This window comes from Anopheles marshallii, chromosome 3, assembly GCF_943734725.1.
Source record: "Anopheles marshallii chromosome 3, idAnoMarsDA_429_01, whole genome shotgun sequence".
Taxonomy (NCBI): Eukaryota; Metazoa; Arthropoda; class Insecta; order Diptera; family Culicidae; genus Anopheles; species Anopheles marshallii.
The window spans coordinates 42,814,014-42,829,634 of record NC_071327.1 but is presented as its reverse complement, the minus strand read 5'-3'; the positions used below and the strand labels follow the sequence as shown (position 1 = coordinate 42,829,634).

General features: G+C 39.8%; 1 protein-coding gene across 1 annotated transcript; it reads left to right on the top strand.

The window, feature by feature from the left end:
* Positions 1–2,819: 2,819 nt before the first annotated feature.
* On the top strand, positions 2,820–14,500 carry LOC128711931 (filaggrin). Its single transcript, XM_053806822.1, has 4 exons — positions 2,820–2,909; positions 2,981–3,295; positions 3,364–10,821; positions 13,961–14,500. The coding sequence occupies exons 1-4, from the start codon at positions 2,820–2,822 to the stop codon at positions 14,498–14,500; spliced, it is 8,403 nt and encodes a 2,800-aa protein (XP_053662797.1).
* The last annotated feature ends 1,121 nt before the right edge of the window (positions 14,501–15,621 follow it).

Genomic DNA, 15,621 nt, shown 5'->3' with positions numbered 1-15,621 from the left:
GTTTTTGTTGCGCATAACAAGTATAACATAACAAAATGTTATGTATAAATGTTATGGTCTACAGTCTGGATGCTCCTTAAAAATGCAATACAATTTCAACACTGACAAACGTCATACGTCATACCAACATGAACAGAAAAATGTTGCAGATGGTATGACACGAAAAAAAAAACAAATTGAATTGAATTTCTTCGGCAACATATGTTGCAGAAGCTGTCAAACCCCATACATTTCACCAGCAACATGTTGCCCGCAACCAAGTTATGCTACCCGTAGACGTGACATATTTATCTGCCGAGATGTTTGACGTTTACAGATTTCTTTTGTTCTTTCCGCAATGGCGACCAGTAATAACCTTGGATAAATAGCTCTCGTTTGGGGGTGAGAGGGTTTGTTGTGTTTATGATTGTCAAATGAGGGTTTGTTGTGTTTATGATTGTGATCAATTCTTCAAGTTGTGGCTTGTGTTTGTTATGCCGTTCTGTTTACGTAAAAAATATTAAATTAAAATGGCATTCAATGCAACTGTTACTGCTGCAGCGGCAGAAGCTGCAAGATTAGTGCAATTATTAATAGAAGAGGAGGAGGAGGAGGAAGAGTAGCAGAATGCAGAACGGCGCTGCTGGATGACGGACCTTTTTCTGGAAAGGGATCTTGTGTGGAACCGGCTGTTCCAGGCTATTGATGGAGAAGGACCGAATTATGTTTTATCATTGGTCGAGCCGAAAATTGTCAAAGAGGATATAACAATGCGCAAAGCAATATCCCCTAAGCAACGGATCGCTATCGCGCTTCGGTTTTTGGCTACAGGCGATTCATATGAATCCCTGGCTTTCATATTCAGAGTAAGTTATAAGTTATAAATGATAGTAAAAAAATAAATCATTATCAGTTTCGGAATAATAACGGCGAAAATTCAAATCCGCGAAATATCTTCTCATTGAACATGCATCAACTCCTTAACACTACAGGTATAACTTTTGCGATTGCCGATCTGACATCAACATCCCAGCAGATATCCCACATATTTGGGTTACGAGCCGACGACGAGAGAACAATGGAAGACTGTAGACGTCAAACATCTCGGCAGATAAATATGTTACGTCTACGGCTGGCTTTAGACCATTGCCTTAGACATATCGTTTATATGTTAGATTGCCTCCACACGGACCGCGGCCGCCGCGTATAACTTTGGTTGTTAATTTTGAACTTCGGCACGGCTCAGCTCGGTTTGGGTCGGCTTTCAAATCTTCCGCGGCAGGTTGTCAAATATCCGCGCCTAACTGTCAAACAGGCGGCGAACTGGTATGGAACTGGTATATAAATTCTGGATTGACAATGAAAGTTATAAGACCGTGTGGAGGCGACCTTAGGTCCACTCCACACGGCCCGCGACCGCCGCGGTCCTGCGAAAAACGCGTATAACTTGTATGCCACCTCGACGGGCTTGGTTGTCAAATCACCGCGCTGTCAAACAGGTGCTCCGCGGAAGGCGTTCCCGCGGAGACGCAGTTTTGTTCAAGACGAACAACTCTGCGGAACAGCAGGCGTGGAAAATGAAAGCCGTCCCAAACCGAGCTGAGCCGAGCCGAAGTTCAGTATTAACAACACAAGTTATACGCGTTTCCGCAGTACCGCAAAGGCCACGGCCCGTGTGGAGGTGGCTTGCGTTTTCAAAACGTCATAAATCAAATTTAGGAATAACATAATAAAACTATGTAAACAGATGAGTGATTATTTCGTGCGAGTAAAAGTTCTTATTTCTTGAAAATGTCTGATTTTGAGCCAAGCAAGTGTCACATGCGAGAATTGTTGCTGTTTCTGTTTCAATCGTAGAAAACGGCAGCCAGAGCGCATCGCGAACTTGTTAATGTTTACGGAGTTGTTGCTATAAGCGATACAAGTCGGAAGTGGTTTCGACGCTTTCGAAGTAGTGATTTCTTCGTGGAGGACGTTCAACGTGAAGGAAGGCCCACGTTCGCCGACTAGCAATTTACAGCTTTACTGTAGAAAAATCACAGTCAAACAGGGAGAAACAATCACCGGTTAACGCTGCCGAATACAATTGATGTGTTTAGCCCAGCACTGTGTGAAAAATGGCCACAATCTCATCATGGCACAACAAAGTAATTTGGCCGCATGACAACGCTCGGCCAAATGTTGCGCAGACCGTAAAAATTACTTCAATATCCGCAAATTGGATGTTCTACCGCACCCGTCGTACTCATTAATCGCTCAGTACGGCGCGGATTTTAATTAATTCCGATCCATGTCACATGGGTTGGATGACCAGCAGTTCTCAAAGGACGTAGTATTTGTCCGAAAAGGAATGCGCGATTTCCCAAAAGGTGGAAGAAAGTAATATAGAATAATGGTAAATATGTAGAGTGACCCAGTTTTTAGTTTTATCAAAAAACGGCAGCTATTAACTTGCGGACATAATATATTTCCGCAAAAAAAAATAAATGAAAACTATTAATGCTTCACGAGAGGTTTTGCATCCACACCTGGTGCGGTCCGTTCACTGTTGCCAAAATAACAAAAATCACAATTTTCTACCAATTTGGTTGCCAAGAAATGCACAATTTCTGTTAGAAAACCATTCGAATATATATATTAGGGTGACGGTTTAGATTATGTTTAGGAGACTTTTGAACCTTTATTAAGTTTAAGTTTGTTTCTTATATTTATTCTTTCAGGTATTGTCAAAGATCGAACCGCAATACTCAAAGAGATAAAACAAATCGAAGACACATTAGCAAACAACTATACATAGTGACAACACTGTTTGTTTTTGCTAATGAAGATTTTCTGGCAGTATGAGCACATTGGGAGGAACTAGGGGGGAGCGTAATGCCAAGCCCAAATTTGCAGCTTTAGATATCAATAAGCTCTACATAACCAGCCGAGTAAGATTGCATTATTTATCAAAATACGGTTTTCATATTAGCTGAAACTGATACTATAATTTCGTTTTTAGGGTGAATCTTTAGAACCATCATCCCAGAAAAGCGCTGCGCCACGAAAGCATGGCATGCAAAGCTTGGGAAAGGTGCCCACGGCTCGTCGTCCACCGGCAAATCTTCCATCTTTGAAGGCTGAAGTTGGTAATCCTGGTGAACAATCTGGTAGTTGGACTAGCGATTATACCGAAGGACAAAATCACATTAAGAGCTCCAACGATTTAACAGAAAAGAACACCGTTTCTCCAAACCCATCAAATTCTAACAGCAACACTCAGCATCAAACATCGTCGCTAAATAAGTTGAAAGCTTCTGAATCATCATGGAATACGGTACAGTAAAAGTTATATAGTGTCATATTTAAATGGATATACATTTATTCATACTTTATATCATACAGAACGAGTTCCCTTCCCTGGACGGCACTGGTCCGTATGGTGGCAATATCAACAGCAAATCTCAACTATTCCAAGATCAGTACCCAGGAAGTTCTCAGTCGGGTTTACGGCACCAAAACGACACAGTTTGTCGTACTCAACAAAAAGGTACCAGTGGTCGAGCACCTATTTCCAATATCGCAACAGAAGACATCGATGGCGGTGGTGGGAACAACCTAGGCGGATCGAACAATTGTCAAGGCACGACAGCGACTTCGCAATCACCATCATTGCCCCCTCAGTTCAGGGCTCTTTTACCACCGTTTATGCAACGAGGAAGCGACAGTGGTTTGACAGGAAACGAAAGCGAAGGAGGAATTGCTTCACTGGCCGCTTTGTCATCAGTTTCAACATCAGGAATGATCAATGATTCCAAAAACATTAATATTGTACTCGGCGCAAACAACATCAACATCTTGGACAACAGTAAGATGAGTAAAAACAATGGTAACGGTGGCAGCAGCAAAAAAAATAGTAACAATGAGGGTACTGGTAACAGCAGTAGTAACTTGGGTGCCGTGAACGTAACGACGACTGTAACAAAAATTTCAAATCAATTTCCGTTAAAGCAGCCATCAGGCTTGACGGTTCATTCTCAGCAAAATGCTCGTATTGGTAGTGGAAACTATTTTTCTTCAATGCCTCCAGCTAAAGGAGGACGAGTTGCTCGTGGAGTGAGCAGTGCAAGCAGCAATACTGTTAGAGAAGAAAGCGCTGAAAGAGCCGTTTATAATGATAATTATCAGCATGCAAACCGTCGTGGAGGTATAAATCAACAGCCTCGATATGCTAATCGTAGCACGACAGGTGGAAATGTTGGTAGTTACAACAGTTCAGCTGGTTATGTGCGAAGTAGCGGAACTGGAAATGTGGTGTCTGGTGATGCTGGTACTCCTAGTGGATTCCACGATGATAATCGTAATTTACATTCACCATACGGTTCAGGTGTTCTTGCTGAGCAAGAGGTAGTGGTGCGACCAATTATACGCGATGAAGAATTACAAAGATTAGAAGCAATCGCTAAGGATGAAGGATGGGCGAAGGACTACGAATTTGATTATAATCAGAAATTAGAATTTTCTGATGACGAATCGGAGTTGATTGCTGTAAAAGAAAAGGATACCACCATGGGGGCTTTAGAAAAACATACTACGGGAGTCGATGAGAAAATAATTGATACTACGGATAAACTTGATCGTACTCAAGATAATGTTGGTGAAGCTCACAGAGATCGAGACCGAAGCCAGGTTCAAGAAGGTAACTCAATACAAGCAAACGGCAATAATGTTATGCGCGGAATTGGTGCAGAAGGAGGTGTTATCAATGTGAACATTGTCGCAGGAGGCTTAGATGCAGCAGAAGCAAAAGAGCGCATAAAGCAGCGACGAGAAGAAGATCAAAAACGTGAAATTGAACGTAAGCAGGCAGCTGCAAGAAAACTGCAAGAACTGGAAGAGAAACTTAGTCGGAAAAAGAACGACGAATCATTGGATGGAAGGACCGGTAATGCCGATAAAAATAACTGTGGCGGCATGAACGCATCTATATCTTCTACTGGCAATGTCGTCAGCGCTTTACTGGGTAACAGAATGGAAGAAGAGAAGACCATGGAAAGTGCAGTTGAACACTCTAGCGAACGTATAATATCTATAAAAATTCGTGGAAAAAGTGGTGAACGTGCAAATGGGAAAGAAATACGGCACGAATTTGGAACATTTGGAGGAGCACGACATGATCGCGAAGCAGGAAACCTCAGTGGAAGTACTGGTGCTAATTGGGACATGCCAGGATTTTCCAAAACCTTTCAATCAAATTTGCCACCGAGGTTCCAGAAACGTAAACTTGAGCGAAATACATCCGGTACAAATTTATCAACGACGAATAATAATACGACTAGTAATCAAACTCTATCGCGAAATACTAACAGTTACTCGTCTGGAAGCGCTGGTCCTTCAGTAACGAATTCCGGCATTGAAACTAAAAGTACTATACCGTTTGCACAACAATATGATCCACGATTCATCCATAATCAACAAACATACGGACGCGGCGTTGCCGCAAACGCGATGTCAAGTTCACGTCGAAGTGGTACGACAACAGTAAGCGCTCCTGTTAGAGATCGTGATGAACGTCAACGACAGCAGTATGAGATGCGTGAACATAATCCGCGAGAAGCTGCTACAAAAGAAAAACTGGATTTTGCAGAAGATAACAATCGTTTCAATGTTGTATTTGGAGGAAGTCCAGAATCTTCTGTTAACAATCAAGCCAAGCAGAATTCTGGTGGACGTGTAACAACACCACAGCTGGTTCGCAGCTTATCAGAATCATCTAATCGTAAAATGAGTGTATCAAGTGATGAAAATCACCACAATGTTGTTCATCACTCTCATCATCCATCATCTACGTACAATTCTGGTAGCATTGTTACAATGTCTAGAAATTATGGTCGAGAAACGTCATGGGATACGGAAGTCGAGAAAGGTTCGTCAGCGTCATCACCTGCATCGTTCAGCGGTAGCGAGCGCCCGTTACGTTCTGATTGCGAACCACCGAAACAGATATTGCTTCGAGTAAACGAAGTGGCTTCTCAAATATCTGACGTAATGAAAGAAGATAAAATATCCAGTAAACGGATAATGAAGATTGCCGATTGTGAATCAAATATAAAGAATGAAGGGATTGAAAGCAATGAACATGCAGCAAATGAGAGTGCTACAACATCACATGATTGTAATGCAAATAGTTCGATTGTGACAATGGATCCTGACGGTAATAAGGTTGATATAGCTGCAGAAAAATCTAGCAAAGTATTACACTCAGAAGAATCATCCACGTTCGGGGTTGTAGAAACAAGTATGAACGAGAATTTGGAGTCATGTGTTAATGAAAGCTCGAAAGATGCATCACATTTGGATTCGCATCAGTCAAGGCCATTGCCAGGTACAGATGATAAGAAACAAATTGCGTCCACAGCTATGGTAGGTGCGTCATCTCAGCAACAAGGTGGTAAAAAGAAAGCCTTGCCATTGATGCACCAACAGCACTCTCGAGATAATCGAAGACATGATACGCGTGGTGGAGCTCGTGGTGGTAGTTATACCGGAGGATTCCATCGCACAGATGGTACATCAGGCAGTTCTTCTCTTAGAGGCGGTACAAGCAATTGGAACAGATCTCGTGGTGGAAGTAGAGTCGGTGGAGGAAATCGTATCTACAATCAAGATTACTGGAGCGAGTCTGAATTTTCTGAGGAAGGTTTTGATGATCAAACAAAGCAACATTTGCACCAAAAGATTTACAACCATTCAATGATTGGAAGTACCGGGGTACAGAGTTTGGTAAGCTCAGATGCGGCTGGTGCGGCTTCAAAGGAAGGTTTTGTACCGCGTGGGGAACCATCACGACGTGGTCGAGGTGGTGGAAATGTTGGTTCGAATGTAACCGTAGCAAGTTCTTCGAATACGAATAATCGTCAGAAACCACTGCAAGCGCCCTACTCTGGTTGCGTATCATCAATGGAGGGCACTGCCAGTATAAGTAAAAAAATTGAAGGGTATGGTCCTCCAAATTCAAAAAGTCCATTCGGTGCGAGTACAGGTAATAGTGATGATAGAAATACAAAACATCGTGTCGGCGATAGCTTGAATAGTAGTACTTGCGCTGGATCCCCAACAAGGGAAGATCGTGCTGCTCAAAAAAGTACGAGATCGATTCCATTCACTGATGGTAGCAAGGCAACGGAGGATATTTCATCTATCGATCAAGAAAAAAAATGTGCGATAGTGGGAGAAGGAAACCCTGGTGCAATAGAAGTTCGTAACGATGAATCTCATTCAAGAGAGGATAATCTTATATCTCAAAAAACGGGTACCAGGTCCTGTGTTACGGATAATCGCATGGAAGCTAGTGATAAGTGCGACACAATTAAATCTGGAACAATCGTAGACGATACGAAGACAAAAACGAAAAGCATCATAACACCGATCACCACCAAAAGTGGTTCTATCGCATCGCAACAACAGTCTAAAAACGTAACCAGCTTACCAGGAACTATTTATGGTGGGAATAATAGTTCATTAGACGGTAATTTTGTTTTACAATGCAATGTTACGGTAACTAATATTGGAAATACTAGAGGAGGTTCCATTAACCATCTGGTAACGCGCAAGCAGCAGTCTGTAACGCGAGGTCAAGGAGCAAAGGCATCTAACACTGATACTATAACTGATATATCATCTGGTTCAGGTTCAAATACTAATCAAATGGTCCCAACTGTAATGAATGCAACCAATAGTGGAAATAAAACTGCAGCAACGTTAGTTACACGTTCTTCAACAGTAGTATCCGCCGAAGGAGAAAGATCGTGTCTTCTGCAGCAACAGCAATCGGCAACAGATAAGCTGTCCACGCTTTCACCAGTAAATAATGCCAAGACTGATAATGATAAGCATAATCTAGATGGCAATACTCCTCCAGTGAATACGATAATATTTGAAAACACTAACTATAAATCTGGCGTATCCGTTGCTGTGTTGAGTGGAAATTCTTCAAGCCCAGTAGTTGGTGATTGTGGAGGAGTTAGCGGAGATATGACTACAGCTAATTTGAGACGTCAGCATAGTGGCAATAGTGGCACAAATTTTGGATCAAAAGTAAACACAGGTTTTATTAACGACAAAATGGCTACTGGAGCAGCAGGTGTTGTAGGGGCACTAATAAATTCACAGCAATCGATTACATCCAGCTCCACAGTTCATCGTCAGATAACTACGACAACTGCTACAACAGCAAACGAAGGTGGAGTGCAACATAACATCGTGGGTAGTTCTCAAAGAACTGTACTTTCTACTGGTGTTCCAAAACAACAGCCATGCAACATGATACCAAGTTCGCTTCAAGGAATTCCATTTCAAAAAAGTGAAAACGATTATAAGGATATTAAATCATATGCTTTTGAGACTGATATTAGCCATTTAATTGACGGTGACAAAGGCATTAAAAAACAATCATCAGTATCAGCCGGTTTATGCTTATCAAAATCAATGGAAGCAGAAGGGGGTAGTAGTAACCATGGTGGGGTAGCAGTGTCTGTGAAAAATATGATTTCTCCTTCAACTGCCGATTTAAACATGAAAATAGCAAGTGTAAAAAAGGTTTGGGAAATGCCAACTGTACCAGAACAAACCGGAACGGTGGTGAACACCGGAAGTGGAAGTAGTGCTAATCGTGTCAATGTTGGAAATGAACATTCAGTTAGCGGTGTCGGAAACGTTGCCAGTGGAAGCAATGTTCATTTGAAATCTAGCTTCGTAAGGGGTCCACATCACCCAACCCATCAGCCACAGTATCAACATCCTCATTCTGGTGGTACCAATCACCACACTCACCAGACGCATGGAACGCATTCGTCTTATGGAGCTACTTTTGGGTCAGAATCAGATTCTTTAGTGGACCATTTCAATAATTCCAACAGTGTGTGTAATGTATCCGGCTCCGCAGGATCTAACAGTGGATGCGACATTAACTCCACGATTACTCTTAACAATGAATGCAGTGACAGTTCTAATGGAGGATATAGTCTGAGTCATCATCAACAGCAATCAGCAAAGCCTCATCAACAGACACACCAACAACAGCAACAACTGCAGCAGCAACATCATCAACAAGAATTACAGCATCAACGACAACCACACAACATCCAGGAGTCATCATCCCAGCAGTCTTCGCAACAGCATGCTCAGCAGTCGCAAAAACAATTGCAGCAACATCAACCTCAGCACGTACTACAACAACATACACAGCAACTGCAACGTCAGCAGCAACATCATAAGGATCAGCCTCAACATCTTCAGCAATTGCAGCAGCTACATCAGCAATCGCAGCCGTCACATAAACCGCAAACGCAGTCACAAAACCAACCACAACAATCACAATCTCTTTCACAGTCGCAAACGCAAGCTTCATCACAATCACAAACACAAACTACCCAATCGCAATCGCAGACGCAAACCCAGCCACAAATGAAGACACAGCAGCAGCAGCAGCAGTCGCTACAGCAAACACAACAATTATCGCAACAATTGCCCCAACAACTCTCTCAGTCTCAACAACATCCGCATCAGCATCAGCAGCAACATCCGTCTCATAAGCAGTCGCAACTTCAACAACAGTTGCAGCAACATCCAGTTCAACAACATCCACAGCAATTGCAGCAAACGCATCATCAACAATCACTAACATTGCAACACCAACAACAGACACAACAACAATCGCAACAACATGTTAGTTCTGTTGGTGTACAGCAGCACCAAGCAGCAGTGGCCGTGTCTATGAGTCTAAACAAACACCCAGTAGCAGATGTGCTGGCAGCGGCAGTTGCCGCAAACAATGTAAATGTTTGTAAGGTAAAACCCACCCAACAAAATAATGGTGGAGGCATGCATCAATCAAGCAGTATAGGCCTGTCGCCTCCTCCACAAATGCAAAGCGGATCCATACCTTCTGCTCCACAACCTTTTTTTCCGGCTCAATATGGTGTGTCTGCTATACCGTCACCACCAGCGGTGCTATATAATTCACCTGCCGTCGCTGCAGCTGCTGCCATGAATTCACAAGGTGGATTATACAATGCATTCCAAATTGAACCAAGCGGTCGTTCACAATTTTCACAATTCCCGGGACACTATGGCACTTCCGGTACCGCTGGTCCATATAATGCGTATATGACCACACCGACTAACATGCAAGCAGGACCTACGCCAGAGATGTATCAAAGTTTATCGTCGCAATTTCGCATGGGCTCGGTTCAATCGCCGTACAACCAAACAACTCAAATGGGCAATCCAAACACAATGCTAATATCATCAAACAATAGTTCGCTGATGTCTTCGTCGGTAAAATCTTCCACACAACAGATTGGTGCTATCGGGCAACCCAAACCAAACGGTAGTGGATCGGTTAGCCAGCCACCTTACGGTCAACAATATCTAAATATGTTCCCGCCAGCTCCTCCACTGCAAAATTCGGCAACGAATTACTATTCGAACTCTGGGGGTAATCAAACGGCATTTTTTGGCACTGCTGGAGCCACAGGCGCTGCCGCGCAAAATGCATACGGTATACCAGCAGCTGCAGTTGCAGCGTCCAATATGTTTGGTAGTCATGGTGGGCAGAATCCTTCCAACACTCCCCAGCCTCCGCCACCACAGCAGCAGATGCCCAACTATTCTTCGCAGTTCTTAAATTCACCACTTTTGGCTGCAACTAATCCAGCAATGAGCCAACAGCAGTATCGAGGAGCACCGAATAATAGCTCGCAACACTCTGGGGCCAATGCTGCTGCTTACATTAAATCGAACCAATCGCCACAATCATCCCATATGCAGCAGCAACAACAACAGCAACAACAACAAGATACTGTGAGTTATTATTCATTCTATCACAAGTAGGCTGTAGCTATGCCTGCATTAAAACGTTATACATACAGTTACGGTCATGTATACAGAATAGGGTAGTAAGAAAAACCTGAGCATTAGTTGACGGATGATGAAGCTTATTATAATTGCTTCTCTCTAGTTGTCTTTGTGCATTATCTATCATCCCAGTCCCTGTTTTTACGTTTATTCGGGGTATAGTTAATTTTGGTAACATTCTACATATTCGTTTTGACTCCCGCAACGTCAAACGGTAAAGTTATAACATAATTAATATGTCTAAGGCTTGTATGTTTATTTTACCTTTTGCTCTTGATTAAAAAAAAACTTCAAAAATGGTATAGGAGTACGTCAATAAACTGTGTGTAAAATGCACTTCTTTACTATTAGAAAATGGTCTATACAATATTCCCGAAACAAAACTAAATAGATCAATCGTTTCATGAGTTATTTGAGATGACAAGATATCCTGATTTATTTCCGTTTAAAGTAATAGAGTAAAACAATAATTGAATATAATTTGAGATCAATTGTTTTACCTCTAAAGAATTTGGAACATAAGAACTTCATAGTGATTAGCTTAAAAGGTTGTCAGCGATAATGTAAGCTGGGAATTTCACCAAAACGATTATTTGCTTTTTAAATCATCATGATTTCACTATCACCATCATTACAATACATTTTGTTTTTTCATCCTCAGCAATTGTTTTAAAATTTCATTTCATAGGTTAAAGAACACTCAGGACAGTAAAACAAATTAAGATAAAAGAAATTCAAAAGTATTCGTTTTGCAAACGAATTATAGAGCAGTTAGCTAAGCAGCTTAAATTTGTTTGGATTAGCAATTCTTACTACGGAAAATAATTTAAATCCGCTTTTTCGAATACTTGATCGACATTTGCGGCATTCTATCTTTCTGATTGGTATTATAATGGTCAGTAAAGTATAATTGTCCCGTATGCAGAATTGACTATCCAGCTACGGGTAAATAAAGTCACAGAAAACCAGAAATGGCAGGCCTAGACTTCTTGGTTGTTGTGCCGATAAAGAGAAGAAAGCATAATTGTATTCAATTGCAGGGAATGGTAACCTAGATTAATTATTAACATTACTTTTGATAGGATGAATAGAATATTACAAATTGAATCTATATTTTTGTTTCATTTTCAAGATTTTCAAATCTTTCTTTTTGAGTATGAAATATTAGCCTGAGTACCAATTAAGTAGTTTTGTAAGTCAATACTTTATTCTGGGATGTACGTTTCTGTACTGGGATGTAAACGCAACTGCGTTTTGAATCCAACCGGACAAAATTAGGCATGGACAAATTGAAAACTTAGTTAAAGTTTAAATTATCTAAGTTTTGTTAATTCAATGATGGTTTGTTAAAAAATCAACGGTAAGAAACATTTGAGAAATTTGTTTTCCTTTTGGTCCTTCACTTCTAAAGTAATCAATGCGATAAAACTGAACGTTGTTTACGATAGTTTCTTGAGTTAGCGTAATTGAAAATATAATGTAAAGTTTTCCATTTCTTGGCATGTAGCATACAATTTTAAAAAAAATGTCAGCACTCATTTCAGGATTGATGAAATCAGCAATATAAAATCGGGTAGAGACAAAAAAACAGCAACCAACCAAGATGACTTGAAAGAATCTATCAAGTATATTGCAGTATTTGTAGTTGGATTCATTTTGTTGCATAAAAATCAACTTTGAGAAGGTTGTTTTGATTCCGGAATAGATTGTTTTATTTGCTGAGCTTTGTACTTTTTGAAATTATATGAATATTATATGAAATTATATCCGAGATATTACAGTGTTATTTATGTCAGCTAAAATCTATTTTCTAATTCGTACGGTTCATTTCAAATTTTGAAGCTTCAAATTATACCTAGCACCATTTAGTTTACATGTTGACCGTTGTGCTAAATATTAGTAATCGTTTCTACGATTGTACTATTGTACTAAATTGTACTATTTATTTATTTAATTTTAATTTAATTGAACTTATTTCAATGTTGAAAAATCAATAACTAGATAATCAAAATCATGACATAGTCCTATAAGTTTAACGTAAATCAAGTAAAGGTGTACATTGCTTTTAACCAATACGAAAAATCAATTATCGCTCTCTACTTCTTCACGGTGCATTGCACGTCCATACACAAGTATCGTTAGCTCGTGCTGTGCTTCTCCCAGTTAAGAACGATTTTTTGTTGCCCGAGACTTGCGGGCAAAGCGGATAACCGATTCTTTTACGGAACATGAATTCCGAAGCCATCGATGCATCAATGTCCTTTGTATCAATCTTGTGTGCTATTTTAATGTTTTATATCCAGTTTGCTTCTTTTTACTATATATTCGGCATTCTTAATCCCGATTGGTTAGTAAAGTTTTAGACGAATTTTCTAAGTAATAATGTTATGATGTGATTATTTAGTTAAGAACTGGCTTGAATTTTCAGGAGTTTACTTTAAAAATAAATTGTAGTTCATGCCGCTAAATTTTGTCTTTAATTATTTTTTGTCGGTGGTATTAATTGCTTAATGCGCGCCGTCAAAAAGTAATATCAAGTGATGGAGGTATATTCGTAGCGGTGCCGGTCTTAACACGGCAGAACCTTGTCAAAACCGGTACGCAGGACTGACTATCCAACTACGGGTAAATAAAGTGAAGGGATAGCCATTGATGCTATTCAATGTATGTTTTTAATTTCCGTCATTTTTGTACGCTACATCGTATGTCTATGAATGTTCGCATCAACACTTTTATCTTTATTTTCGGCCTCAGTTTACTATGCTATGTACTTTGTTTACTATTTACTATTTACTTACGTTTCGCTCAAAGTTTCCCTTTTTTATTCAAGGATTATTGTTTGTTTAGGGGTTTGATCCGTCTGTGTTATTTTCTTTGGATTGATAAGACAGTCAATTCTTGTTTATTGTAGATTATATAATACATAATGGCTGTGTCTGTCATTCACGTCCCCGTCTTTGAATTTATCTCTCTCGCGCAGTTGTTATCTGATTTAGGTTATCTATGTGACTGATTTAAGTTAGGTCAATCAATCAATCTGATCTTTCGCCTGACATATTTCTTTAATTTTTTAATTCATATTTAGTGGGAACTCCAAAATCAACTAATGCAACATCAACCCGTTATTTCAAACCTACATCAGTCTGCTCCGCCTCAACAGCTACCGTTATTGTCCACAGGAGGGCCAGCCGGGGGTCACCAAAATTCGCAAACAAACCAACACTTATCAAATCACAGTCGCAATATGTTACCTTTAAACCAAGGAAACAATCAGTTAGTTGGATGTACGAGCAGCACTACTGGAAATGGAAGTCTCGTTGTTGTTAGTAGTGGAGGAAACGGAAACATAGGCACTAACTCGATACGGGCTCAAGCTTCAGGAGTTTCTGGTACGCGATATCCATCTCCAATTCAAAGACCTACAAGTTACGCACAAGGTATACAAAGGTATACGCAAAGCGTAGGTATACATCATCATCAGCAAAGGAGTAACCGTTCTATCGGGTATGGTCAGCAGAACTTCGGAAATAATGCAAGCCACCAAATAGGTAGTGTAGAAGGGTCATCAAACGTTGCACAAGGTGTAAATAATTCTAACAAACATTTTTACGGTGGAAATCGTTGATAAATAACAAGCATAAGTTAGATAAAATATGTTATTCAGCTTTTTTATAGATGCAAAAATTATACAACAGTTGATTGTTGAAAAATTGAAGAGTTGTAGATAATCGGTCACAGATTGAAATTTTACCTAACAGATTCGGTTGTAATATTTTTTCCAATAAACGGGTTATTAGTCGCGAATAAACTAGCATAATAGTTTTTAAAAGGATTGTCAAATCATAAACTTTTTATTTATATTATACTCCTCAAAAGGAAGATCTGAAACACGTTTTAATTTTAGGAAATACCTAATTTAGATTTTCACTACTTAAGTCTATGCGCTAAATAACATCACCATTGACGGAAACTGATATATAGGGTCGTGCAGCTGATTGGTACACTAGCAATAGTGAGTTGCAACATAATTTCATGGTTGATGGTAAATAATTGGGAAAATCCTAAACATACAAGAAACATTCGTTAACAATTTTGAACTGGCAAGGGATTATGTAACTATAAGATTATGATGTAACGCAATTTGGATCCAGAATATGACATTGAACGAGAATTGCAAATGTGGTATCAAAGAACTAACTAGAATAGTTATCTCTAATTTAGAATTGTCGATAATGCTTTGAAAAATGTTGTATTTCCAGAATTAAATAGTATCCGCAGTAGTGCCGCACGCCGATGACCCAGCAACGTAATATTTTATTGCCAAATTTAAAACAAATACACGTATAGTTTAAATATAAAGCACTTTTTGATAAACGTCGTTAATATCGACAGCTTACAATTGGAAATATTGAAACACAAAATAACTCAATTGTTTTGAATCAGCATTTAACAACTCTGCACAAAAATATGGTAGTGCAAGTGAACCATAGATGGAGTGATGTATTTGAGTGAAATCTTCGAGCACTGTTAAATATACCACCACTGGTCGATTATGTTTTCCATATTGGTATGCTACTGCGGCGTAGGAAATTATTCTTAACTTTAAAATAAATCACAGTGCGACATCTTAAGGAATAGAAGTAGCTCAGCTTAGTGTTACTTATAGTAATTAGCTATTGAGTAATAACAAATGCACAACATAAAAAATACACAAATATCGTATGTTGCATATGGTATATAGGAGGT